Source organism: Microcebus murinus, chromosome 18 (genome assembly GCF_040939455.1).
Source record: "Microcebus murinus isolate Inina chromosome 18, M.murinus_Inina_mat1.0, whole genome shotgun sequence".
NCBI classification, from domain to species: domain Eukaryota; kingdom Metazoa; phylum Chordata; class Mammalia; order Primates; family Cheirogaleidae; genus Microcebus; species Microcebus murinus.
The window spans coordinates 43,030,585-43,055,907 of record NC_134121.1 but is presented as its reverse complement, the minus strand read 5'-3'; the positions used below and the strand labels follow the sequence as shown (position 1 = coordinate 43,055,907).

The window sequence follows — 25,323 nt, the reverse complement described above, 5'->3', positions numbered from 1 at the left end:
ACACATACAAGAAATATGCAAGGAAATACAGATTTATTAGGAAATAACCAGGGGAGACTCCCTATAACTAGGAGACGATAGAAAATGGGCATGAAAGGGGAAAGAATAGGTCACAAGAATAAGGAATACATTGAGAAAATATCATTTATCATTGGTAAGAGTTAAGAAAAAAGACATAGGTTTTTGGTTGTTTGCTGATTTTTTTGGATTGCTTAGAATGAAAGGATGAGGATGACTCTTCCACATCTTGAGAACATGACTCGAACAAGAGCAAGAACAGATAAAGTAGACCAGGAGCTGGAGCTCCCCCTGAACAGATTAAGAGGAGAAAAGTGGATAAAGTAGGTTGTACTCCATCAAGCAGACACTCTTTTTATAAACTCCCTTTATAACAAGACAACCGATGGGTAGTTTGATGATGGCAAAGCCTGGAGAATGATTCCGTTGCAGGATCTGGGTTGGCTGATACAAAGTTGGAATGTGACAGGTGGTGGGTCTTTGGCAAGAGGATCAGCAGCAGGAAGGCTGGCAGCAGCTGGATCCGCAGCTCTGGTTTAGGCAACCAGGCAGGCAGACGCTGGTGGGGTGGTAGCAGGTCCTGGTGCAGTAGACGGGTGCACAGCTGCTGGGCTGGCAGCAGGGTGTGCTGCAGCAAGTGGGTTGGCAGCAAGGCTGGCAGCAGCTGGACACACAGCAGCTGGGCTGGCAGCAGGGTGTGGTGCAGCAGGTGGTCATAGAGGTGGGTTTCCAGCAGGTGGTCCTGCAGCAGGTGGTTGGACAGCAAGCTGGGCGGCAGCTGGACTCACAGCAGCTGGGCTGGCAGCAGGTGGTTGGACAGCAGGTTGGGCGGCAGCAAGGCTGGCAGCAGCTGGGCTCACAGCAGCTGGGCTGGCAGCAGGGTGTGCTGCAGCAGGTTGTCTCACAGGTAGGTTGCCAGCAAGTGGTCCTGCAGCAGGTAGTTGGACAGCAGGTTGGGCGGCAGCAAGGCTGGCAGCAGCTGGACTCACAGCAGCTGGGCTGGCAGCAGGTGGTCCTGCAGCAGGTGGGCTGGCAGCATGAGGAGCAGCAGTGGGTCATGGTTTGGGGGTAGAGGGTGGGCTCCTGTTCAGAGGTGAGTTTCCTAGAATCTGATGAGTCTTTCCAATCTGGATCTTTTATACCTGGTACCTCAAAGTTTGGACCAATGAGTAGAACTTGTCTTTGACATTGTTTATGTTAATTTCTCTAGGCCATTGGGAAATGCCCTAGTGAGGAAGCTGTTTTTCAAATGTTATGAATTTTCTTTGGGTAGTTGATTTGTTTGCTCTTCTAATTGACAAATAAACAATCAGAGCTATTTTCCTGAAATGAGAAATAAGTCATCATTCTCCAAATCAATTAAGCACTAATCCTCATTTTTATAGTTGAGTACAATATTTGCTCATCTAACAGGTCCAGCTTAGCCTGGTGAGAGGTCAGGACAGTTGCCAGTCTTCTATTTTCCTGGGTGATATTTATTTTGCCAAGTATTTCTGAAGGAAGAGTGATGTTGAGTCATCATGGTGAGTTAAAATGAAGTTTAGGGAGGCCTCTGATACCTCCTGTAACATAGAAGCTAGTATAAGATTGATCTTCCTGCTGTAAACAATGACAAGCGGTAGGTAAATATGTAAAACAACTGTTGGCAGATATTGAACCGCAATCAACTTTGGGCTATAATATTAAAGGAGAGAAACATGGTGTGAGGCCCAATTTATCCCAGGTTTCTCCCCTTATGTTCTTCCCAAACTGCAGTGCCAGGAGCAATAGAGTCCAAGCAGAGAGTAGAGAAGAGAGAGACAGGGGCTGGAGGGGTTTATTACAGTTCATTCGCTCAGCTCGAAATGTGATTTTTGATGACTAAATTTTCCTAAGTTTGATCTAGTTGAAATTATCAATCATTTCTTTTAAAATAATACTATTGTTGTCTTGTTCAGGAGGTATTATCTACTTTATGATGCAAAAATTATTAACATAAATTATGCAGGAAGGGTTTTAAGATTTTTTGAGCTTCAAGCTATTAATATACCTGTAATTGTTTTTTCTTGGTAAATGATGAGTGATTGGAATCCAAGTTCATCTCTTCCATGTAGACACTTTTTTCCAGCTTTAATTAAGGAACATTCTCTGTTTTATTGCTAAATACGTCCCCATTTTCATCAAGAATATTATATTAGTGTTTTCTTTCTTTTTCTTGATCAATCTTGACAGTGGTTTATCATTTCTTAGTATTTTTTTTAAAAAAACCAAATTTTGGCTTTGTTGATCTTCTCCATTGTATCTTTGGTAACTATTTTATGACTTTACATTTTTTTTTTTTTTTTTTTTTTTGAGACAGAGTCTCACTTTGTTGTCCAGGCTAGAGTGAGTGCCGTGGCGTCAGCCTAGCTCACAGCAACCTCAAACTCCTGGGCTCAAGCAATCCTGCTGTCTCAGCCTCCCGAGTAGCTGGGACTACAGGCATGCGCCACTATGCCCGGCTAATTTTATATATATATATATATCAGTTGGCCAATTAATTTCTTTCTGTTTATAGTAGAGACGGGGTCTCGCTCTTGCTCAGGCTGGTTTTGAACTCCTGACCTTGAGCAATCCGCCCGCCTCGGCCTCCCAAGAGCTAGGATTACAGGCGTGAGCCACAGCGCCCGGCCAATTTTATGACTTTACATTTTAATTTATGCTTTTTAAGCTAATTCTATTTTTCTTTTTCTTATTCACTAAGATGAACACTTAATTTATTTATTTTGAGGTTTTCTTCTTGTCTAATGCAAGCATTGAAGGCTATAAAATTGGTTAAATCACCATTTTTACAGCACCCCACAAGTTTTAATATGTAATACTTTCATTATAACTCAGTTACACATTCTTTCCCTTACATTGTAAATTCTTAAGTTTTGTTCTTCCAACTCAGTATATCTTCTGCAATTTATCTCATCTGTTGTGTACTTTAATGACTATATGTTCTATTGTTTGTTTTGTAACTAATGTTATGCTTGGTTCAATCACCTCCCCCCATTAAACATGCTTATTTTTATTAATTTTTCATTTTGAAATAAATTCAGACTTAGAGAAAGTTGCAAAAATGATACAAAGGCTTCCCATATGCCTTCACTTGAATTCTTTTTTTCTCCTTTATTTTTTTTATTTATTTCAGCATGTGTTAACACTTTACTATGTTTTCTTTAACATTATATACCTATAAAAATACATATATAATGTGTGATTGTATGTATATGTGTGTGTGTGTATAAAACTATTGTTGGTTTTTCTTGAACCATTTAACTTATGTTGCAGGTGTTAATTTCCCTTTATTACTAAATACTCCTTTATCTCTAAGAACTTCAGTGTGTATTTCTTTAATCAAATAGCCCAATGATCGAAACCAAGATATTAACACTTATACAGGATATTATCTCTGCTTGGTTCTTATTAATGTTTTCTTGTATTTGTTCATGTTGCTAATAGCTTCCCTTATCTCTTTATATGTATTTATTATGTTTAGTTAAAATCCAGTTGAATACTTCCTAGAAGATGGATTGGACATAATTTTCTATATTCTTCATGCTAAATATAACCAAGAGCTCTGAATATTATATATAAAGCAGACACAAGAGGACTCTGAAAGGTGGAGAGCAGAAGGCTGGCAGGTTAGGAACAATAAGGTGGAGTTCCCTAAGTTTTCTTTTTGCTGCATGTGCCCCAGACTTAAGTGCCAGACTTGGAGCCTAAGAATCCTGCAACTCTGAAACTCCAATGAATGAACACACACACAAAAAGTCTCAGTAAAAGCTTTCTGTCATTACATGAAGAATCAGAGAAGTGATGGTATAGCAAGAAGAAAAAAATTTTAGGTGATAACTGCTCTGCTCCATAAAAAACTGGGACTTCGCTGCCAACCGCACCAGCAAAAGTCAAGGAAGGAGCCTAGACTTCTATCCCTGAGAAGTGGTAAGGAGTTGCTCTAACACCCCACTGGGATGGTGTCAGAGAAGGCCAAGTAGACCCTTGAAGCTCTCACCTCTGCCAGCCAGTAATAAGCCCCCACCCTGCACAGGGTCAGTGGAGACGGTGTGGGAGCCAGAGCTCCCACCTCTGCTCAGCAGTGACGAGGAGTTTCCCCACATGGGAGTCAACACAGCCTGAACAGGGGAACTGGACTTCTACCTTCACGTGACAGTCATGGGGCAGCCCCCACCCCGCCCCGTTTTCCTGCTAGAACAATGCCAGAGAAATCCATCCAAAACAGAAGATTTATATAAGATCCAGAGTCTCATAATATAATACAAGCATGTCCTGGTACTAACAACAACAACAACGACAATGACAAAATCACTCAAAATACAAGAACCAGGAAAATCTGTAACTGGATGAAAAAAGACAATAAATGCCCGTGCTAAGATGCTAGAGATGTTAGAATTACCTGAGAAAGATTTTGAAGCAGTCATGATAATAATAATTCAGTGAGCAATTACAAATACACTTTAAACAAATGAAAATACAGAAAGTACCAGCGAAGAAATAGAAGCTATAACAAAGAACTAAATGTACATTTTGGAACTGAAAAATACAATAACTAAAATAAAAAGCTCAGTGGATGGTTCAAAAGCAGAATTGAAGTGACAATGAAAGTATCAGTGAACTGGAAGATACAAGAGTAGAAATTACTCAGCCTGAACGGTAGTGAAAATAGGCTGGGAAAAAAAACATAACTGGTCGAGCGTGGTGGCTCACGCCTGTAATCTTAGCACTCTGGGAGGCCAATGTGGGAGGATCGTTTGAGGTCAGAAGTCCGAGACCAGCCTGAGCTAGAGTGAGACCCCGTCTCTACTAAAAAAAAAAAAAAAAAAAAAAAATGGAAAGAAATTAGCTGGACAACTAAAAATATATAGAAAAAATTAGCCGGGCATGGTGGCACATGCCTGTAGTTCCAGCTACCTGGGAGGCTGAGGCAGAAGGATCGCTTGAGCCCAGGAGTTTGAGGTTGCTGTGAGCTAGGCTGACACCATGGCACTGTAGCCTGGGAAACAGAGTGAGACTCTGTCTCAAAAATAAATAAATAAATAAAAATAAAAATAACAGAGCTTAAGGGACATGTGGACTAAAACAAAAATATCTCAAATTCCTATTAACAGAATCCTAAAGAGAGAATAAAGAGGGCAGGGCTGAAAAAGTACGAAAAAAATTATAGCTGTAAATTCCCCCAATTTGGCAAGAGAAATAAACCTACAAAAATTCAAGAAAGTGAATGAATCCCAATCAGGGTAAACTCAAAGAAATCTGTGCCAAGAAATCTCTACCAAGACACATAGTAGCTAAACTTCTGAAAACTAAAGACAGAGAAAAAATTATGAGTAATTATGAGTGCAGCCAGAGAAAAACAATACATTACTCATAGGGGAAAACAATTAAGATTACAGTGGATTTCTCATTATAAACCATGGAGGCAAGAAGAAGAAAGTATATATATATATAATTCATATATAAAATATATATTATATATAGTATAAATATAATATCAGTATGTATATACGTGTGTGTATGTGTGTGTGTGTGTGTGTGTGTGTATAGTATCAGGGGAGAGCACGAGCACAGTCCCCCACTCCCAAAGATTATGTAGTTGAGTTTCTCACATTTGGGGAAATCACAGGGTCAGAACATCTGGAGTGCAATGGCCAATCCTCTCCCTGGCAAAACCACCTTCATGATCATGGTATCTCCCCTGCCAGGTGAGTATGCACAATATTTTTTAAGTGATGAAAGAAAGAACTGTCAGCCCAGAATCCTTTCCCCAGTGAAAACATACTTCATGAATGAAGGGCGTGGCAAAATTGATGCTCCAAGTATGAAAAACAACTGCAAACTGTGACTCACTTCTGCTTACCGGACCCAACAGTCACTGGGTCTGCTGATGAAGAACTATTGCTGGGAGAAAGTAGCAGCAAAAGGCAGCAAATGAGAAGTGCCCCAGTTGTCTTCTAGCCCCCGTCCCATGGCAGAGCCTAACAGTGAGCGGTCGACTAAGAGAGATGTGGTTTGCAGGATTCCAGTCTCAGCACCGTAGGGCAGAGCGTAGAGGGTGGGTTTGCACCTGTGACACAGAGCTGACGAGCACAGTCTGCATGTGATTTGCCTTTCATGTAATTTCTTTTTTTTTCTTGCCTTAAACAAGAGAAATTTATTTTTTGCCAGTTCTGTTTATACCCTCATAATATCATGTAATTTCTTAGGTGAAATTTCTGATTAATTCTTTTGTCCATTAAAAAAATTGGGTTATCTGTCTTCTTATTATTGTCCTGCAAGGGTTCTTTATATGTTCTGTATATAATATCTTTATCAGGTACGTGTTTTGCAAATATTTTCTCCCAGACTGGGCCATTTCTTTTCATTTTTTTAAACACTGTCTTTCAAAAACCAAAAGTTTAAAATTTTGATAAGTTCACTTTATCATTTTTTTGCATTTTGTTATTCATGGCTTTTGTATTCCTCTAAGAAATATTTGCCTAACCTATGGTCAAAAGCTTTCTCCTATGTTTCCTTCTAGAAATTTTGTAGCTTTAGGTTTTACATTTAGTAGGTCTATGATCCATTTTGAGTTGATTTTTGTATATGATGTGAAGTAGGAGTTGAAGTTCATTTTTTTTGCACGTGGGTGTTTAATTGTTCCAGCACCATTTGTTCCAAAGACCACACTTTCTCTGCATATTAATTTGACATCTTTTTCAAAAATCAATGGATGATACATGTGTGAATCTATTTCTAGACTCTCAATTTTGTCCCATTTGTCTGTATCTCTATCATTTCCCCAGTACTCCCCCAAACAGCTTTGATTTTGAAGCCAGAAAAATGTTGTACTATTCATGCAACTTCATGCAACTTACTTTGCCTCCCTCAACACTGATTTCCTCAGCTCTAATATGGGGCAGTAATATTCACCTTTCAGGATTGTATGAGAATGAGAGAGAGCGTAGATGAGGCAACGAGCTCAATACTTAGTACAGAGCAGGCTCTCAGTAAATGTTAGCAATTCACCCATACATTCTCTGTTGGAAAGTTTAGTAACCTGGCAGAGAACAATGGATATTTATATTTACATTTATATGCCATCTTATGCCCCCAAAATTGTTCCTATTATTTTCATATGTAACTCAGAATATTTACAAAATATCTTAATAAAAATATGGTCTAAACATGTTCTTGTAGCCTTCTTTCCATCCCTTCTTCCCTCTTTTCTGAATGATTTAGCCTAAATAGAAAGTGAATGTGTGCATGGGATAGGGGTGGTCTAAAGAAATAGCATACTTCATTTCTTCTTTTAAAAAATTGAAATAATCTTAAACTTATAGAACAAATTAAAAAATGGTTCACAGAATTTTTTTCCTTTATGACAAAATGATGTTTCATCACCTCTAAACATCAGTGTGTGTTTCCTACATGAAGGGCATGCATTCTCCTCCATAACCACAGTGGCATTCAAAACCAGGCTTTTACTCTTGCAAACAATGCTGCAAGGAACATCCTGGAATTACACCTTGCAGCACATGTGTATGTGTCTCCATTGAATATGTTTCTAGAAGTGAAATTGCTCAATGAAAAGGCATGTGCATTTTTCCACAGCTGACAAATTAATTTGATATTAGTAAATTTCATTTGATACTATTAATATTATCAAATTTAAGATACTGCTAAATTACCATCTAAAGAAGTTACTTAAATGTAAAACTCTGCCATCTGTATGTGAAAATATGTTTTCTTATAACTTCACTAATTTATTAAAGTCTTTAAATATTTTATATTTGTCATTATAAATAGCAACTATTCACTGGTGTATCTCCAGAGCACACATTAGGTGTTCAGTAGATGGTTTGCTGAATGAATAAATTGTTCAACTAAAATGTTTTAATTTATGAATAAGACTGAACACTTCAAAAAGTTCAAAAGGCATGCAAGTTTTTTTGAGCAAAATGACCATTATTATCCTTTACTCAATTTTCTATTTGGCTATTAGCCTTTTTTTTTCTTATTAGGTTGTAAGAAGCATTTATATTAAATAAATTAGTTACTCTTTGTTAGATTGGTTAATATGTTTATTATATATCCCCAGATTCCCCTTTAGCTTTTAAGGCTTTTTTTTAAATCAAGCATTTAAATTTTTTCTGTTGTAAATTTTTTCAATCTTTTTCTTTAGTGCTATTAAGTTTCCTGTCTTAGAAAAGCCACTCCACCTCAAATATTTTAAGAAAATTTCTTCCAAGTTTTCTTCTAGTACTTTCACAGTTTATTTTTCCCTAAAGAGTCTTTAGAAAACAAGAAACACGGTCCCACTTGAGGACTGGCATGAGACACCAAGCTTTCAGAATGACACATAGAATGTTGAGTTTCAAATGATCAATCACATGACAATCAATTGCATGAGTAATCTTAAGAGTCTTTGAAATTGATGATACACATAAGAAATAAGACAAGAGGAGACTCAGGAAGAAAGACTGGATTGGATAAACCCTAACAAAAAGAAAGAAAAAATGCATTCTATCTTTTACACAGATTGTCCCACAATTAACTAATTTGATAATTGTTCATCAATTAAGATAAACAATAACAAGGAAATAGTCCTTAACATGGTGACAGCAGCTCCTAAGCTGGGTATAAAAGTGGGCATGGGATAAGGGGACTCACACATTTGGGAAACTCACTCTCTTAGAAACTCATCCAGAACCTCCATCCTCTGACACCATGGTCAACTCTTGTGGCTCCGTCTGCTCTGACCAGGGCTGTGGCCAAGAGACCTGCTGCCAACCCAGCTGCTCTGCGTCCAGCTGCTGCCCCCCATCCTGCTGTCAGACTACCTGCTGCCAGACCTCTTGCTGCCGCCCCACCTGCTGCCGCCCAGTCTGCTGTCAGACCACCTGCCGCCCCAGCTGTGGTGTGTCCAGCTGCTGCCGCCCAGTCTGCTGTCAGACCACCTGCCGCCCCAGCTGTGGTGTGTCCAGCTGCTGCCGCCCAGTCTGCTGTCAGACCACCTGCCGCCCCAGCTGTGGTGTGTCCAGCTGCTGCCGCCCAGTCTGCTGTCAGACCACCTGCCGCCCCAGCTGTGGTGTGTCCAGCTGCTGCCGTCCAGTCTGCTGTCAGACCACCTGCCGCCCCAGCTGTGGTGTGTCCAGCTGCTGCCGCCCAGTCTGCTGTCAGACCACCTGCCGCCCCAGCTGTGGTGTGTCCAGCTGCTGCCGCCCAGTCTGCTGTCAGACCACCTGTCGCCCCAGCTGTGATGTGTCCAGCTGCTGCTGCCCAGTCTATCAGACCACCTGCTGTGGTACAACTTGCAGTCGCCCAAGCTGCTGTGAAACCTCTTGTTGAGCCTCATATCTGACTACCAACTACGACCGATCCACCATTACATCAATGTGAAAATGTCATTCATATCAACTTATCTATGTGTTAAATAGCCACCACCTTTATTATCCTAATTATCCCACTAAGCAACTGGGAAAGGGCACCAGTCTACATTAAATACCACTCATATCTCCCATGGATCTCTTCCCTGCATTCAGACCCCAGATACAGGATGCAATTAGACCAAACCCCTGAGTCTCTGTTATGGTTGCCTTGACCTTCAAAATTACCTGTTAACTGTTCTTCAATAAATATTATCTTGACATCAGAAATTCTTTGTCATTCTTCAGTTATTTTTGAGAGTTGATTATCAGTTTATTTTTTAGCATATTTTTTCTCAAAATGAAGAGAAAGTTTGGGTTTCCATGGCTAGAAAAGAAAACTAATTTTTGCAAATATTATCTAATGCTTGTGTTATAGAAAGGACTTTTGAAATATATTTTTTAAAAATAAGATAACTCATTTTATTTAACTAACAATAGTTTTCTTATTCAATCAATACAATGACTGATCACCTGGCATGTTCATTGCACTGTTGGGCTCTGGGGATGATATCAAGATATGTGAGGTGCAGGGGCTTCCTGCAGGGAGCTCACAATCTAATCTTGGGGATAAGAGGAAGGACCAATCAATGTAGGTGGAATACATCAGGTAGGATTGATCAGAGGGCAGAGTTTTTGTCTTGGAGACAGGTGAGACAGAAGGAATAATTTTTATAATAGAACAAGTCAAGTCAGTACATTTAGGAAAAATGTGCAGGTCCCAAACCTGCATGAGATGAAGGGGAGGAGGAGATAGGGAAGTGTTTGCATTCTTGTGGTGACAAGAGTGAGATGAGCTGAGAAATCAGTTGCTGTCGACCAACTGTGGCAGACTCTAAACCTTGCTGGCCTCACCCCATGCCCTTCATGTGAATGATACTATACTAAAACAGCCATAAGCAAATGAGGAAGCTCTTAGTCACGGGTGGAATCAAACGTAGGCAAGGAAAGACTCCCTTTGGGGAAGGTGCGGGAAGGAGTTGGGGAAGGGTTGGAATGGTAGGCAAGGGTGAGGTTGTACAGGGGAAGGGACTCAGGCTGTGCTTGTAAGCTGCATGCTGAGCCTGCATCCTTGGGGTATCCCTAGATACTGCACAGACTTGGACATATTCCAGAAAGCAAACCAAATGTCTCCGGCAGCCACTTGGCTTTACTTGTCCTGCTTGATGCCACTTAACACATGAAGACAGCTACTCAAGCAAAATATAGCGGTCAATAGAACAAAGAAATTGCTTTTATGTTTTCTTGGTCCTTCCTGTAGATATTTTTTTTTTTTTTTTTTTTTTTTTTTTTGAGACAGAGTCTCACTTTGTTGTCCAGGCTAGAGTGAGTGCCGTGGCGTCAGCCTAGCTCACAGCAACCTCAAACTCCTGGGCTCGAGTGATCCTTCTGCCTCAGCCTCCCGAGTAGCTGGGACTACAGGCATGCGCCACTATGCCCAGCTAATTTTTTTATATATATATCAGTTGGCCAATTAATTTCTTTCTATTTATAGTAGAGACGGGGTCTCGCTCTTGCTCAGGCTGGTTTTGAACTCCTGACCTTGAGCAATCCACCCGCCTCGGCCTCCCAAGAGCTAGGATTACAGGCGTGAGCCACAGCGCCCGGCCTTCTTCCTGTAGATATTTTAAGATGAAGAAATCCTACCTTTTTTTTTTAGCAATAATAATAATTATGAGGGATCATAAGATATTGATAGGAGTGCCATAAGCAGTGATGCTAGCATTTCAAGTTGAAGCCCAGATGTGGCAGAAAACTGCTGAGAATGGCTGGGAGCCACAGAGTTTATGGATAGGGTGGTAGGAAGTTACAGCTAGGAAGACTGACAGCCTTTTCATTTTGAGGGACTTGGTTGCCATGGCAATGCATTTATGGTTAAATACTAATTACTGTCCACATTTGTTCGTGATGAGCAATGCACATAGTCAAGAACTATCATCCATTCTGGCTCCACTCAGCTCGTGCTGCAGTGGTTAGACTGGTCTTCTCACAATGACAAGTGGATCTAAGACTCATGGTCTCACCCAACACAGCCTGGCACCAAGGCAGCCATCAGATTGCTTTGCCTCTGTTCTTTAGCAGCTACCTTTCGTTTTGGAAGTACAAGTTTATCATAACTTCTCATGTCTTTAAGAGAATTTCCATCCCATAGCCAAATAATAGCAATACGCCTAAGAGTCAAGGACTTTAGTTAGAAGCAAAATTTAGTTGAAAAATAAAAAGCAAAAAGTAAACAACACCGTCAGCTATCTGTAGAGCAATATGGCATTCGTAGGATAAAGAAAATCATGCCCTTAAACCTAATATTTTTAGTCAGTTAAGATAGTAACTGCTGTCAGATTGTGATTCTCATTGCAGCACTTTTCTCTCATTAATACATACATGAGTGCACACACATCTGTGTAACGTGGCAAGGACTGAGAAATCTGTGGAAGCAAACCAAGTACGTTGTGATGTTGTTTCTTTATCACTAATGGTTTTGGAGTATATAAAAAAGTCCCCATTTGTTTTGCTTACTTTTATTTTTGTTCCATTACTCCTTATGCTTATTGAATCAATCAAAATACAGAACATTTTCATCACAACCAATATCTCTCATGTTGTCTGTTTATAACCACACACACTTCTAGTGTCAAGAGTAAGAACTCTTTGCCTAGCCCTATGTCCCAAAGATGTTCTCCTCCGTGTTTTGTTTCAAAAGTTTTTATAAAACTATAGTTTTATGTTTTACATTTAAGTCCATGGTGCATTTTCAGTTAATTTTTTTTTAATAAGGCAAGAACTTCTATTTTTTTCTTTCTTTTTTTTTGGTTTTTGGTCAATGAATGACCAATTGCTCCAGTACCATTTGTTGAAAAGATTGTATTCCTTTATTGAATTTCTTTTTCACATTTGTCAAAATATCAGTTGGAATGTAACCAAAATGTCAAAAAAAATCTTTTATCGGGTGGCGGGCAACTGAAGGTTACAACATTTTCATCTTCCCCCGAGAAACTTCATAGTCATTAGCAGTCCCACTCTCAGCCCCTCCTGTCTCCACCCCAGCTGTAGGTAACCACTAATCTACTTTCTGTCTCTATAAATTTCCTTTCTGGACATTCCACATAAATGAGGCCATAATCACACAATATATGTGTTTTTGTGTCTGACTTCTTTCATTTGAATATTATTTTCAAGGTTCATCCATACTGTTGCATGTAGTGGTACTTCATTCCTCTTTATTGATGAATAATATGTAATATTCCATTATATGGATATAACAAATTTTATTTATCCATTCATTAACTGATGAGCACTTGGATTGTTTTGACTTTTGGGCTATTATAATAATGCTGCTATGAACATCTGCTACAACTTTATACTTTAATTTCTTTGGGGTTGTCTTTTGTTATTGAGTCATAAGAGCTCTTTACATATTCTGCACATATGTCCCTTATCCTTATTTCTTCTCTATTTCTTTCTATTGAATTAAATGGATATTTTACAGTGTAATGTAGTAATTCCTTTGAGTGTGTGTGTGTGTGTGTGTGTGTGTGTATTATATGGCATAAGATACAAACCTTAATTTATCAGAATATATTTCAGATTTATACTGAGTTCCAGTGAAATATAGAAACTTTACTCTTATGTAGCTCCAGTCCCTCCATATTTCTGTGCTACTACTATCACATATATATTATGTCTATATATGTAAAAATCTAACAATACATTGTAATTATTACTTTATGTAATCATATGTCTTTTAAACAAGCTGAGCAAAGAATGAAGAACAGGCATATATTGTAGAGTTATATCAACCTTTGATTTAACCTTTCTGGTTTTCTTCACTTCTTCCAATACATTCATTGCTACCTCATGTAATCACCTTACCCCAATAGTTTCGTTCCCACCTGTTTCCTTTGTGTTTACATCTCCAGGTGTTATACACCCAATGATACAATTGTTTCTATACTTTTTAAAAAAATTTTAGTGCATTATGGGGGTACAAGGTCCAAGTGTTAAGGTTATGTATATTGCCCATGCCTCCTTCCCCCCTTGAGTCAGAGCTTCAAGCGTGACCATCCTCCCAACGTTGTACATCTTGCTCATTGTGTTTGTATATACCCATCCCCTTCTCCCCACTCCCACCTGCCTGACACCGATAAATGTCATTCCTATATGTCCACTGAGGTGTTGATCTGTTAATACCAATTGGCTGGTGAGGACACGTGGTGCTTGTTTTTCCATTCTTGAGATACTTAGTAGAATGGGTTCCAGCTCTACCCAGGAAAACACAAGAGGTGCTATACCACCATATTGTTTTTATGCAATAGCTTTTTTTTTTTTTTTTTTTTTTTTGAGACAGAGTCTCACTTTGTTGCCCAGGCTAGAGTGAGTGCCATGGCGTCAGCCTGGCTCACAGCAACCTCAATCTCCAGGGCTCAGCGATCCTACTGCCTCAGCCTCCCGAGTAGCTGGGACTACAGGCATTCGCCACCATGCCCGGCTAATTTTTTGTATATATATTTTTAGTTGGTCAATTAATTTATTTCTACTTTTGGTAGAGACAGGGTCTCGCTCAGGCTGGTTTCGAACTCCTGACCTTGAGCAATCCGCCCGCCTCGGCCTCCCAAAGTGCTAGGATTACAGGCGTGAGCCACCACGCCCGGCCTGCAATAGCTTTTAAAAGCAGTTAAGAGAAGAAAGGAGAAGAAATATGCAAATATATACAATTTTATATTTGGTAGAGTTGACTACCATCCCACAAAAGATCTGTGGCTACCATTCCCTGGTTGTCTCTATTAAGTTTATGGATCCTCTGCTCATATCATGCTTCTATCACAGAGCTACCAGCCTCATAATCTCCATTGTTTTTGACAATGCCCCTAGACATAGTGTTTTCCTTGCTCTGCTCCAAATACAGTCAATCTCTACAGGAAGAAGTAACCCCTTAGTGTTTATGGTCTGCCTTTCCCCCTGGGCAGGTCCTTGTGCTACTGCAATGGCACTAGGGTGAGAACCCACTTATTCCAAAGTGACCCCTCAACTCTACTAGTGGACACACAGATGGGTCCCCAGATCTTATCTTCTCAGTTTGCCCCTTCGTGATATGGAACATCCTTTCTATGAGCAAGATGGGATAGAGGTGATGAGACTTTGCTCCACAGAGAACAACAAAGTTTGACTTAGTGTGATCAGGGAGGCTTAGTCATTTAATTGAGTGGAAGGGAAGCAGTGCACCTCCCTTCAAGGGTACTCTTAATCAGTGAGCTTTCCAGCGGATAACAAGTAGACAGAGACACTTCCTCCCACATGCTGGGTCTCCATATGGCTTAGGGACGTAGCCATCCTCAACCAACAGCAAGGCAAGTGGTCTTTGAGCCACACAAGCTGCAACAGAAATCCTGATTTTTCTCTGAAGTCACTAAGTCCTTGGTCTTTCTCACCTTGTTGTGAAAAGTATGGTCTTTTATGTCATGCTGTACAAAGCCCTATTCTTGATCCATCTTCTTGAGAAGACAAAGTCTTAGATGTACCTGACTTTAGGCCATATTCTTATAGATAGATTTACATCAGCAAGGAGTTGAAGAGATGGCCATGGCCCTGGACTCTCCCGACCATTTTTCCCAGAACTTTCCAGGCAGCTCTCTAAAAATATAGAGTTCTAGGCTGCACCACTGGGTATTTAGTGCCACTTGGTTATTTCAGAAAAAAACATAGGATAATTTTGTTTGCAACTTTGATTCCTAGATAGAGTGGTACTGCCTATTAGAGCAAGTTAATGGCATGAGGATACATGCCAAATGCATTGCTTGGAAGTCCTTTCCCCAACTTGCTCATCTCCAGCGTGCTCCTGGAGCCATACTCTTCCTCATTGTTCAAAGTGACTCACAGTGGGGGACCTTCTCCTTCTCTTTATCAGCCCTCATGCCAGCATTGTAAAGTGGGAGCTATTTCATTTCCATTTACTTCTCTCAGCTGCTGCCCTATGTGCTGTGTGTCCTAGACTCACGAGACTTACAGCATAGGCTTAGGTTGAGTCATAGTTGAAAGAGGAATGTATGGACACCTAGTAACAAGTTGTCAGTCCCAGGACAGCCAATTAGAGGCTTGAAAATTAGGTGATACACACAAGGAAGGAACACAAGAATTGATTTGGAAAGAAAAAAGATTAGACTAAAATATACTATAGAAGGGGAAAATGCATTATGTCTGTGAGGGAAAAATGTCTACAATTTTCTAATTTAATAATTGCTTATCTATTATGTTAAGCAATAACAAGGAAGAAACTCTCTCAACAGGGTGTAAAAAGAAGTTGGGGCAAAGAGATTCCCAAATTCAGAAAACTCATTCTTCTGGAAACTCACCCAGAATCTCCAGCCTCTGACACCACGGTCAGCTCCTGTTGTGGCTCCACCTGCTCTGACCAGGGCTGTGGCCAAAGCCTCTGCCAGTAGATCTGCTGCCACCCCAGCTGCTTCCAGACCACCTGATGCCTCCCCAGCTGCTGCAGGCACCATCGCTGGCAGTCCGTGTACCGCCACCCCACCTGCTGCTGTCAAATCTCCTGTGAATCCTCTTGCTATTGAACTTCATTCCTGACCATCAGCCTTGAGTCAACCACCGTGTTGCCAGTGTATCAGTCTTTCTATTTCCTTTGCCCACCACACCTGGCCTTGTTCTGATCTGCTACTATATCGATGCATACCATTGGTCATGCCCCCAAGATGCTATTTAAAGTGCAACAATTTAAACTCATACCACACAAGACCTCCAAGTTCTATGCCTATTACCGTGGCTGATGTTAGATGACCAGCTGTCTCACACTGCTTTCTTGAAACAGAATCCTAATCTTATAATTGCTGTTGATGGTCTGCACTTTGCAATGAATTATGTCTGATAGAGTGACTATGTCTTAGTAAGTACTTACTCTCTTGGTATCAAAACCATTTGAGGCCCTTAAATATTTTTTAATATTGAGTATTTATTTGGAGAAAAGCTTGGGTTTCTATCATGTGGACAAAGAAAACTGATTTTGCATACATCAATTAAAGCCTATGTTAGAGAAAATCCTAAATAATCCATTTTCCCTCAAACCAGATTGCCCACCTTACCTGTGACCAAGTTCATTGAGACAAAACAGGAATTTCCTTTTTACTACAATTGAATTAAGGACCAACTAGCAAGCATCAAGCACTGGGAAGCACATACAATGAATGAGACCCAGTTTCTGTCCCTCAGGTAACTCACAGTGAAATCTTGGATTTAACAGGAAGGCATATGTCATGTTGAGTATGTTGGTAATATTAGTGAGAAAGAGGAATCTATTCTATTAGAGAAGAGTAACAAATACATAAGGATAGATTCATAGAAACAAAATGTGTCAAGTGTAAAAATTCAGGGGAATATGTATAGCTCACAATCACATAAGACAAAACAAAGTGAAGGAGAGTCTGATGACAGCTGAATGTTTATATTCTTATAAAGGGAATTTGTATGAAAAAGGTATCAAGAAACTGTTATAGTCCTTTTCAGGAGGAGGGGTATATCAATATTAATTCAGGAACTGGGACTAATTATAGTGGGTCCTATGAGAAGCCAATGGCACCAGACTTCTCATCAACACTAGAAGCCAGAAAACAATGAGAAATGCCTTAAAATTTCTCAGTAAAACGTTGTTCAGCCTAGAATTCCATGCCATACTATCAAACAGATAAAAATAAAGAGTAACATTTTCAAATATGCTAAGTCTTGAAATAACCTACTATCCTTGCACCCTTCTAAAGTAATATCTGGAGGATGTGCACCAGCAAAACGAAGAAGGAACCAACACAGAGGAGAACACAGATTAGGAAATAGGAATTTCATGTCAGGAAATAGGAACTGCATTGAAGGGAAGTCCAAGGGGGTAGCTGTGCAGCACACCTAGAAAGCACTCAGAGCAGAGGAGAGCAGGGAGATGGAGCCTTTGGAGGGAGAGCGCCAGGAAAATATTCTGAAATGATGTGCTCATACTACCACTCCTTGATTGCTAAAGCTTAGATGTTATCTGCTCACCCACTGTCAAGTGAGATGAGAATTTAGCTCTTACATCTCGCTCCCACCACCTGCCACCATCCCTCCCTCCTCTCCCCTGCATTTCAACCCCTCCATTGATCTGGGAATTCTAAACTGCTGCCAAGCAAGGTGCATGAAAAAGTACTCAACATCACTAATCATCAGGGAAATGCAAATCAAAACCACAGGAAGACATTACCTCACACCTGGTCAAAAGATAACATGTGTTGAGAAGGAAGTGGGAAAAGAGAACCCTTATACTTTGGTGAGATTATAAACTAATGCAGTTATCATGGAAAACAGTATGGAGGCTCCTTAAAAAATTAAAAATAGAACTGTTATATGATCCACCAATACCACTTCTGGGTATATATCTGAAGTAAATGAAATCACTATCTTGAAGAGATGTCTGCACTCCCATGGTCGTTGCAGCATTATTCACAATAGCCAAGATATGGAAACAGCCTAAGTGTCCATCTAAAGATGAATGAATAAAGAAAATGTGGTGAGTGTGTGTGTGTGCGTGTGTGTGTGTGTGTGTGTGTGTGTGTTGAAATATTATTCAGCCTTAAAATCCTGTCACTTGTGACAACATGGATTGATATGGAGAACATTATGGTAAGTGAAATAAGTCTGACTAAAAGATAAATACTGCAGGATCTCACTTGTGTGTGCAATCTAACATAATCAAACTCATGGAAGCAGAAAGAGAATAGATCAGTGGTTGCCTGGGGCTGGAGTCCGGGGCAAATAGGGAGATGCTGGTCAAAGAGTATATCCCTTCGGTTATGCAAGATTAGTAAATTCTGGAAACCTAATGTACAGTAATGCAACTATAGTTAGCAATATTGTATAGCATATTTGAAATTTGCTAATAAGTATTCTCACCACACTTATACACACACACACACACACACACACACACAAGTAGCTATGTGAGGTGATGTATATGTAATTAGCTTGATTATGGTAATCATTTCACAATGTATACCTCTATCAAAACATAATGCTATACATCTTGAATTTATACAATTTGTATTTGTTAATTATACCCAAAAAAGCTAAAAAAGGAAACAAAAGTATGAAACACTTAAGAAACATACTAGCAGGATCTTAGAAAAGGGTGATTTAAGAGGACACTTTGGGTGGAGAGTAACAGGAAGGGTTTGGTGGAGGAGGTGTTAACATCTAAGTCTTATAGAACAAGCAGTAGGGAGGTTCATGCATAATGTCTGGAAGAGAACAAGGGAGGTCTCAGCCACTGTAGAATAGATGAATGAATAATAATCTACAGCTTCACAGGACTCTGATTTTATGATTATATCAAACCCAACAAAGACCTTCCAAGAAGAACGTTTCTGACCAACCTAAAGCTCATCTGCAAACAAGGGCCTTCTATTGTGATCTCAACTGTGAGTCACTGGGCTCTTTTAGGTCCCAACTCTATCCTTACATGACCCTGGAAATACCCTGAACATTAAAGACTGTGGGATCAGTGACTCACTTAGGCTCTCAGGAAAGTGATTTTATTCTAAGAGCATTATGCATTCCTAGGAGTGCTATCAGGGGATTAATTCATTACTTGGATGACAAATTACCTGAAATTCTGATAATCAGGGAAGCTCGTAACCAGAAAAGGATTAGGACAATGTCTTGAATGTCTACTATTTCCTACTAACCTCTTGTTATGATTGATAACCATACAACAAAATCTCATTAATTTGAACATATTGCATTAGGGACATGTGAAGGCTACTTTTCTCTGGCCTGCACCCATGTGAAATTTAGCATCTTTGAAAAAATAGTTGTTTGTAAGGCAAATTGAGAAGGTAGATACACTTACAGAAGATATAGTTAACTCAGCGTGGATCTCCCTAGTGCTAATCACAAGCGAGTCATGTCATTCTGTCCCTGAGCCTTGAACCTCATCCCTGGGAAGCATTCTTCAGCTCCCATTCTTCATTATGTTTAAATATATTGGGAAAAAGCCAAGTGGTGTTATTTTTTAAGGTTCTAGCCAACCAAATGAGTCTAGCCTGCCTTCTTGTTTTTTGAATTTGTGAAGTCTTCTTATACAGTAGTCCTCCCTTTTTTTGCAGGAGATGTGTTGCAAGACCCCCAACTGATGCCTGAAACCATGAATAGTACCAAAACCTATATATACTATGTTTTCTTCCTATACATATGCACCTATGGTAAAGTTTGAGGTGTGACAGCAAAACTCGAGTGAATTTATTTTTCCTCCTTCACACTTCAAGGATAGAAGATTATTTCTTACCACGGACATTAGCAACCTCAGCATACAGTTTTTTTCTTATGATGTCAAGAACTTTTCACCTTTTCACTTAAAGTAAGCACTTTGCAGCTTCTCTTCAGCATATTCGAGTTGCCAGGATCACTACTCAGAACTTATGATATCATGATAATACTCCTAACTCTTCCATGTCTAATTTAAAGTATATTTCATGTTACTGTGTTCCGTCTTGATTCAAATCGGTTAAGGCAGATTCCAAATGGTTATCATAAGGATATTTTATTATTATTTCAAGAAGGCATCATAATCTATGATTAAGATCTGGACAACATTTCTTTAAATGCATCTGAAGAAACATGAAGCTTATCTATCAGTGATGTCAGCACAAATAATCTTAAACCTGATGGGTTCAATGGTTTAGTGCTATTTTAGAGTCTAGAAAAAGGCTAATCTCAATATAGGTCAAAATATCAAGAGCAAGTGCCATGTCACAATTGTAGCATATTTTAAAATTCAAATGCAGCCATCAGTCCTGGAGATTCTAATGAAGGTATTCACCCCAGCTGAGAACTACTCAAGGCTATGAACTAATTTCAATTTTAAAATCCTTAAAAATAGAAAATGAGTTTTGAAATTTCAGCCTTCCAGGGTCTATATATGTTAGAATGTTAAATGTGGAGATGTTTGAATTATAAGGAAAATTCTAAGAGCCCACACTGAGAAATATACCATACCATTCAGGTGAAATACAATTCAATATGTTTTTCTTCTCAGTAGAACTCAATAGGAAATAAAACCTACATTGTGGTGCTAAATTCTGAAATATTACTTATTGAATTAAATGAATTGAGTACCTTAAATTCTTTTTTTTTTTTTTTTTTTTTTTTTTTTTTGAGACAGAGTCTCACTTTGTTGTCCAGGCTAGAGTGCCTTAAATTCTTTATAGGAGATTTTTTTGTCTTTCATTGGTATATACTTATTGTTAGAAATTCAGTTTATCCTTTTCTCCAAAATAAAGTCAATGGTATTAAGATGTATGATGTGTTAAGGGTATAATGTGTTTTAATTAAGAGCTAACAATGAATTAAATATTTTAAAATTTAAGATATTAAGACATACATATGCACACACACAAAGAACTTTTGCTCTAATATCTTATCTATATTTGACATAGCATTTATTTTCAAAGCGATTTCAACATGGATTGCTTTTTCCTATCTTTGTGTAAAATATAATTGCCTAGTTATTGTGTAGAATGATTGTGAAAACAATAGGGAACAATGCCAAAAAATATTTATGTGCAGAAAAGTTTATTAAGAAGCAGAGAAATAATAAAACTTAAGAAATTCACTCTAGGAGAAAATATAAGACATAACTGGACCCCTGGTCTGAGGGTTGAAATCAGTGCGAATGCAAGCCCTGCAGACAGTATCTACCTCTCTGGGAAGGATGATCTAGAGCCCCAAAGTGATAAGGAGAATGAGAATTTAGAGGATTGGAATAATTTCTTAGCTAGTGGATTACAGATTAATTTATATTTGGTGCCATCATTGGAAGGGAAAGAAAGCAAGAGAGGGACGTTAAGATGAACCAGAATGTTCTCACAGAGCCAGTGGGATGGTGATGGGCTCATTGGAAACATGAGTCCATCCCATGGAGTGACGTCAACCAGACTCCATGTGTCCTAATGGTCGGCACAAAAGAAGGGTCTATGTCTGTGGGGACAGAGGTGAAGGAAGAGGTGGGCCTGGGGCGGCGGGCTCAGCAGCAAGAGGAGGCGCAGCACAGGGGGCGGGGGCAGGTGGAGATGACGCAGGTTGGGCGATAGCAAGAGGTGTGGCAGGAGACTTGGCCACAGACTGGACGCAGGCAGCAGCAGGGGCGGCAGCAAGGCTGGCGGCAGGTGAGCTGGCAGCAGGTGGGCTGGCAGCAGGTGGGCTGGCAGCACTGGGGCTGGCAGCAGTTGGACACACAGCAGCTGGGGCGGCAGCAGCTGGAGATGCAGCAGCTGGGGCGGCAGCAGGTGGGCTGGCAGCAGCTGGAGATGCAGCAGCTGGGGCGGCAGCAGGTGGGCTGGCAGCAGCTAGAGATGCAGCAGCTGGGGCAGCAGCAGCTGGAGATGCAGCAGCTGGGGCGGCAGCAGGTGGGCTGGCAGCAGCTAGAGATGCAGCAGCTGGGGCGGCAGCAGGTGGGCTGGCAGCAGCTAGAGATGCAGCAGCTGGGGCGGCAGCAGGTGGGCTGGCAGCAGCTGGAGATGCAGCAGCTGGGGCGGCAGCAGCTGGAAATGCAGCAGCTGGGGCGGCAGCAGGTGGGCTGGCAGCAGCTGGGGCGGCAGCAGCTGGAAATGCAGCAGCTGGGGTGGCAGCAGGTGGGCTGGCAGCAGCTGGAGATGCAGCAGCTGGGGCGGCAGCAGCTGGAAATGCAGCAGCTGGGGCGGCAGCAGGTGGGCTGGCAGCAGCTGGGGCGGCAGCAGCTGGAAATGCAGCAGCTGGGGCGGCAGCAGGTGGGCTGGCAGCAGCTGGAGATGCAGCAGCTGGGGCGGCAGCAGGTGGGCTGGCAGCAGCTGGGGCGGCAGCAGCTGGAAATGCAGCAGCTGGGGCGGCAGCAGGTGGGCTGGCAGCAGCTGGAGATGCAGCAGCTGGGGCGGCAGCAGGTGGGCTGGCAGCAGCTGGAGATGCAGCAGCTGGGGCGGCAGCAGGTGGGCTGGCAGCAGCTGGAGATGCAGCAGCTGGGGCGGCAGCAGGTGGGCTGGCAGCAGCTGGGGCGGCAGCAGCTGGAGATGCAGCAGCTGGGGCGGCAGCAGGTGGTCCTGCAGCAGGTGGTCTGGCAGCAGCTGGGTTGGCAGCAGGTCTCCTGGCCACAGCCCTCGTTAGAGCAGATGGAACCACAACAGGAACTGACCATGGTGTTGGAGGGTGGAGGTTCTGGGTGGAATTCTAGGAGAGTGTAGATCTTGGGTTTGGAAGTCTTCTTGACCATACCCCCTTTTATACCCTGCTGAAGGACTGTTGTCACCACATCATTATTTCCTTGTTATTATTTATCCTACTGGAAAATTTAATCATTTGATTACATAATTGTCTGTTTCTAGTTAAATACTCCATAATAGAGAAAACAACACATTTTCTTTTCCTGGTGTGCTCCTGTGTTTCCAAGTGACACACTGTTACATTTTTTCCTTAGTGGGAAACACCTTTGTCTCTGGCCTATGCCTGGTCTTTGACAAAACACCAGTCACATGTGTGTCTGACATATTGTTTTTTATTATGACATTTCCTCCTATCTGTACATTGCTCCCTGCCATTTAGGGGATATGGTTTTCACAATGCTAATGTATCTTTTGTTGTCAAAGAATGTTCTGGTCCGGTGAAACATTGGAAAGGAATTAGAAGGAAAGAGTTATATGTGGGAGGATGTCTCATCTATAATGGGGATGGCTTGATCCTGTATGGGCATCTTGGATGGCCAGGGAGGTGGACAGAGCCCAAGGAGGTTCTAAACTTGGTGTCAGATCTCATTCCATGGTCTCAAGCTGAAGCACTTAGCAATGACTCACTGCTTTTAAATAGAAAAAAAACACATTAGTATGACTCACTGCTTTTAAATAGAAAAAAAACACATTAGTATAAGTGAGAGAACATAGTTGCTAGACAAAGATAGCGTCAATGAAGACAGAGAGAAGTGAATGTGTTGAGAAATTTTTTGGAGACATAGCAGGCAGTGGAGACACAGTGGAGCCTAATCCATGGCCTAGACATGAAGCAGTAGAGAAAGTGATTGATCATGGGTCACTTAGAATTTTAGATTAACAGCTGAGCCTATTGTAGTGCCATTTACTGATATGAAAAAGAAATAAAGAAATAAATATGGGGAAGAGGGAGACCAATAGTTCTGTTCTTACCATGTCAACTTGAAGGTGGATATTATTCACTTTAAATGAAGATATCAAGTAGAAAGTCTGTGGCTCAGTGGAAAAAACAGGGATGGAACAGAGTGATGAGCATGGTATTCTTGGTCATCATGGGGCTGGGTGAAACACACTAGAGGGGTGTGTAGGTAAAGAGGCCAATGTGTAGAGTTATGGGGCTACCTCAACATTTAAACAAAGATCAAGAGAGGAAAAGGTGCAGCAAAGGAGAATGAGTAAGAGCAGCCTTTAGAATCTGCCAGCAGGATTACTGGGTCACAGATTTGCCTTTATAATCTTAACTACTGTCAACTCATCCCCCAAGGAGTACCATTAGTTTATACTCTCACTATACATTCCACTAGTATAAACCTTCTAATTTCTACACATAGTCATTAGCTCAGGCTAATGATCAGTCTTATTAATTTTTATTTTTGCCCATCAGAGGAAATAGTATTTGACTGCTTTAGGTTGCATTTTCTTTCTTTTTTTTCCCTCAAGTATCTTTTATTATTATTATTTAATATTTAAAGGTATCCAATATTGTGTGTGTGTGTGTGTGTGTGTGTGTGTGTGTGTTTTAATTCAGGATATTATGAGGGTACAAACAGTTTTGTTACATGAAATGCATTTCCCTTGCTCAAGCCAGGGCTACAAGCGTGTCCTTCCCCCATACAGTGCACCATTAGCTGTGGGTTTACCTACCCTACTTTCTCTACCCCCACCTCCCAACACCCCACCTGACGGGCACCCAGTGAGTATTACTACCATGTGAGCACCATAGTATTGATCAATTAGTACCAGTTTGATGGTGAGTACATGTGGTGTATGTTTTTCCATCACACTTTCCACCACACTTCAAAGGATGGGTTCAATCTCTATCCAGGATAATATAAGAGTTGCTAGATCACCATTGTTTGTAGTTGAGTAGTATTTCATGGTATACATATACCACATTTTATTAATCTACTCATGTATTGGTGGGCATTTGGGTTGTTTCCACATCTTTGCAATTGTAAATTGTTCTGCAATAAACATTGTAGTGCAAGTGTCTTTTTGATAAAATGACTTTTTTTTTTCCTTTGGGTAAATACCCAGTAGTGGGGTTGCTGGATTAAATGGTAGGTCTACTTTTAGTTCTTTGAAAAATCTTAAAACTATTTTCCATAGAGGTTACACTAGTTTACAGTCCTACCAACAGTGTATAAGTGTTCTTTCTCTTCACATCCACACCAGCATCTTTTATTTTGGGGCTTTTTGATAAAAGCCATTCTCACTGGAGGTAGGTGATATCTCATTTTGGTTTTGGTTTGCATTTCTTTTATGATTAGTAATGTTGCGCATTTTTTCATATGTTTATTGGCCATTAGCCTATCTTCTTTTGAAAAGCTTCCGTTTATGTCTTTTGCCCATTTTTTTAATGGGGTTGTTTGATGTTTTCTTGCTGATTTGCTTGGGTTCTTTGTAGATTCTGGTTATTAGCCCTGTATCAGATGTGTAGCATGTAAATATTTTCTCCCATTCTCTAGGTTGTCTATTTTCCCTATTGATTGTTTCCTTGGCTGTGCAGAAGCCTTTTAATTTAATCAAGTCCCATTTATTTATTTTTGTTGTTCTATGATTGCCCTTGGGTCTTCTTCATAAGTTGTTTGCCTAGGCCGATATCTAAAAGAGTTTTC

The 25,323-nt window shown here is 40.6% G+C and overlaps 3 protein-coding genes and 1 non-coding gene across 11 annotated transcripts in view; 1 reads left to right on the top strand and 3 right to left on the bottom strand.

Annotated features, from left to right (window-relative positions):
• The window catches only part of EIF1 (eukaryotic translation initiation factor 1), a 478,792-nt gene that overhangs the window by 368,793 nt on the left and 84,676 nt on the right, over positions 1-25,323 (bottom strand). The gene's annotated exons all lie outside the window — the stretch shown is intronic.
• LOC142862199 (U1 spliceosomal RNA) lies at positions 5,590-5,752 on the bottom strand. The gene has a single exon (XR_012913286.1). It is a non-coding gene; the product is annotated as a U1 spliceosomal RNA (small nuclear RNA).
• On the top strand, positions 8,749-9,369 carry LOC109729485 (uncharacterized). The gene has a single exon (XM_020281086.2). It carries the CDS (start codon positions 8,749-8,751, stop codon positions 9,367-9,369), a length of 621 nt encoding a protein of 206 aa, XP_020136675.2.
• Positions 21,499-22,641, bottom strand: LOC105872047 (uncharacterized). Of its 8 annotated transcripts, none has more exons than XM_075993956.1 (3): positions 22,186-22,641; positions 21,821-21,900; positions 21,499-21,628 (listed from the first exon to the last, which is right to left on the bottom strand). In XM_075993956.1, the coding sequence occupies exons 1-3, from the start codon at positions 22,639-22,641 to the stop codon at positions 21,499-21,501; spliced, it is 666 nt and encodes a 221-aa protein (XP_075850071.1). The 8 variants fall into 8 exon arrangements, with proteins under 8 accessions (XP_075850071.1, XP_075850070.1, XP_075850073.1 ...); XM_075993955.1 differs by lacking the exon at positions 21,821-21,900 and having other exon boundaries at positions 21,499-21,629; positions 22,032-22,410; positions 22,486-22,641; XM_075993958.1 differs by lacking the exon at positions 21,821-21,900 and having other exon boundaries at positions 21,499-21,629; positions 22,047-22,365; positions 22,486-22,641.

Coding starts and splice junctions, on each gene's coding strand:
- LOC109729485 (XM_020281086.2), top strand. CDS start 8,749: ATGGTCAACTCTTGTGGCTCCGTCTGCTCTGACCAGGGCTGTGGCCAA.
- LOC105872047 (XM_075993953.1), bottom strand. CDS start 22,641: ATGGTCAGTTCCTGTTGTGGTTCCATCTGCTCTAACGAGGGCTGTGGC. Junction 21,629..21,910: donor CCCACCTGCTGCCGCCCCAG/CTGCTGCATCTC, acceptor CTGCCGCCAGCC/TTGCTGCCGCCCCTGCTGCT.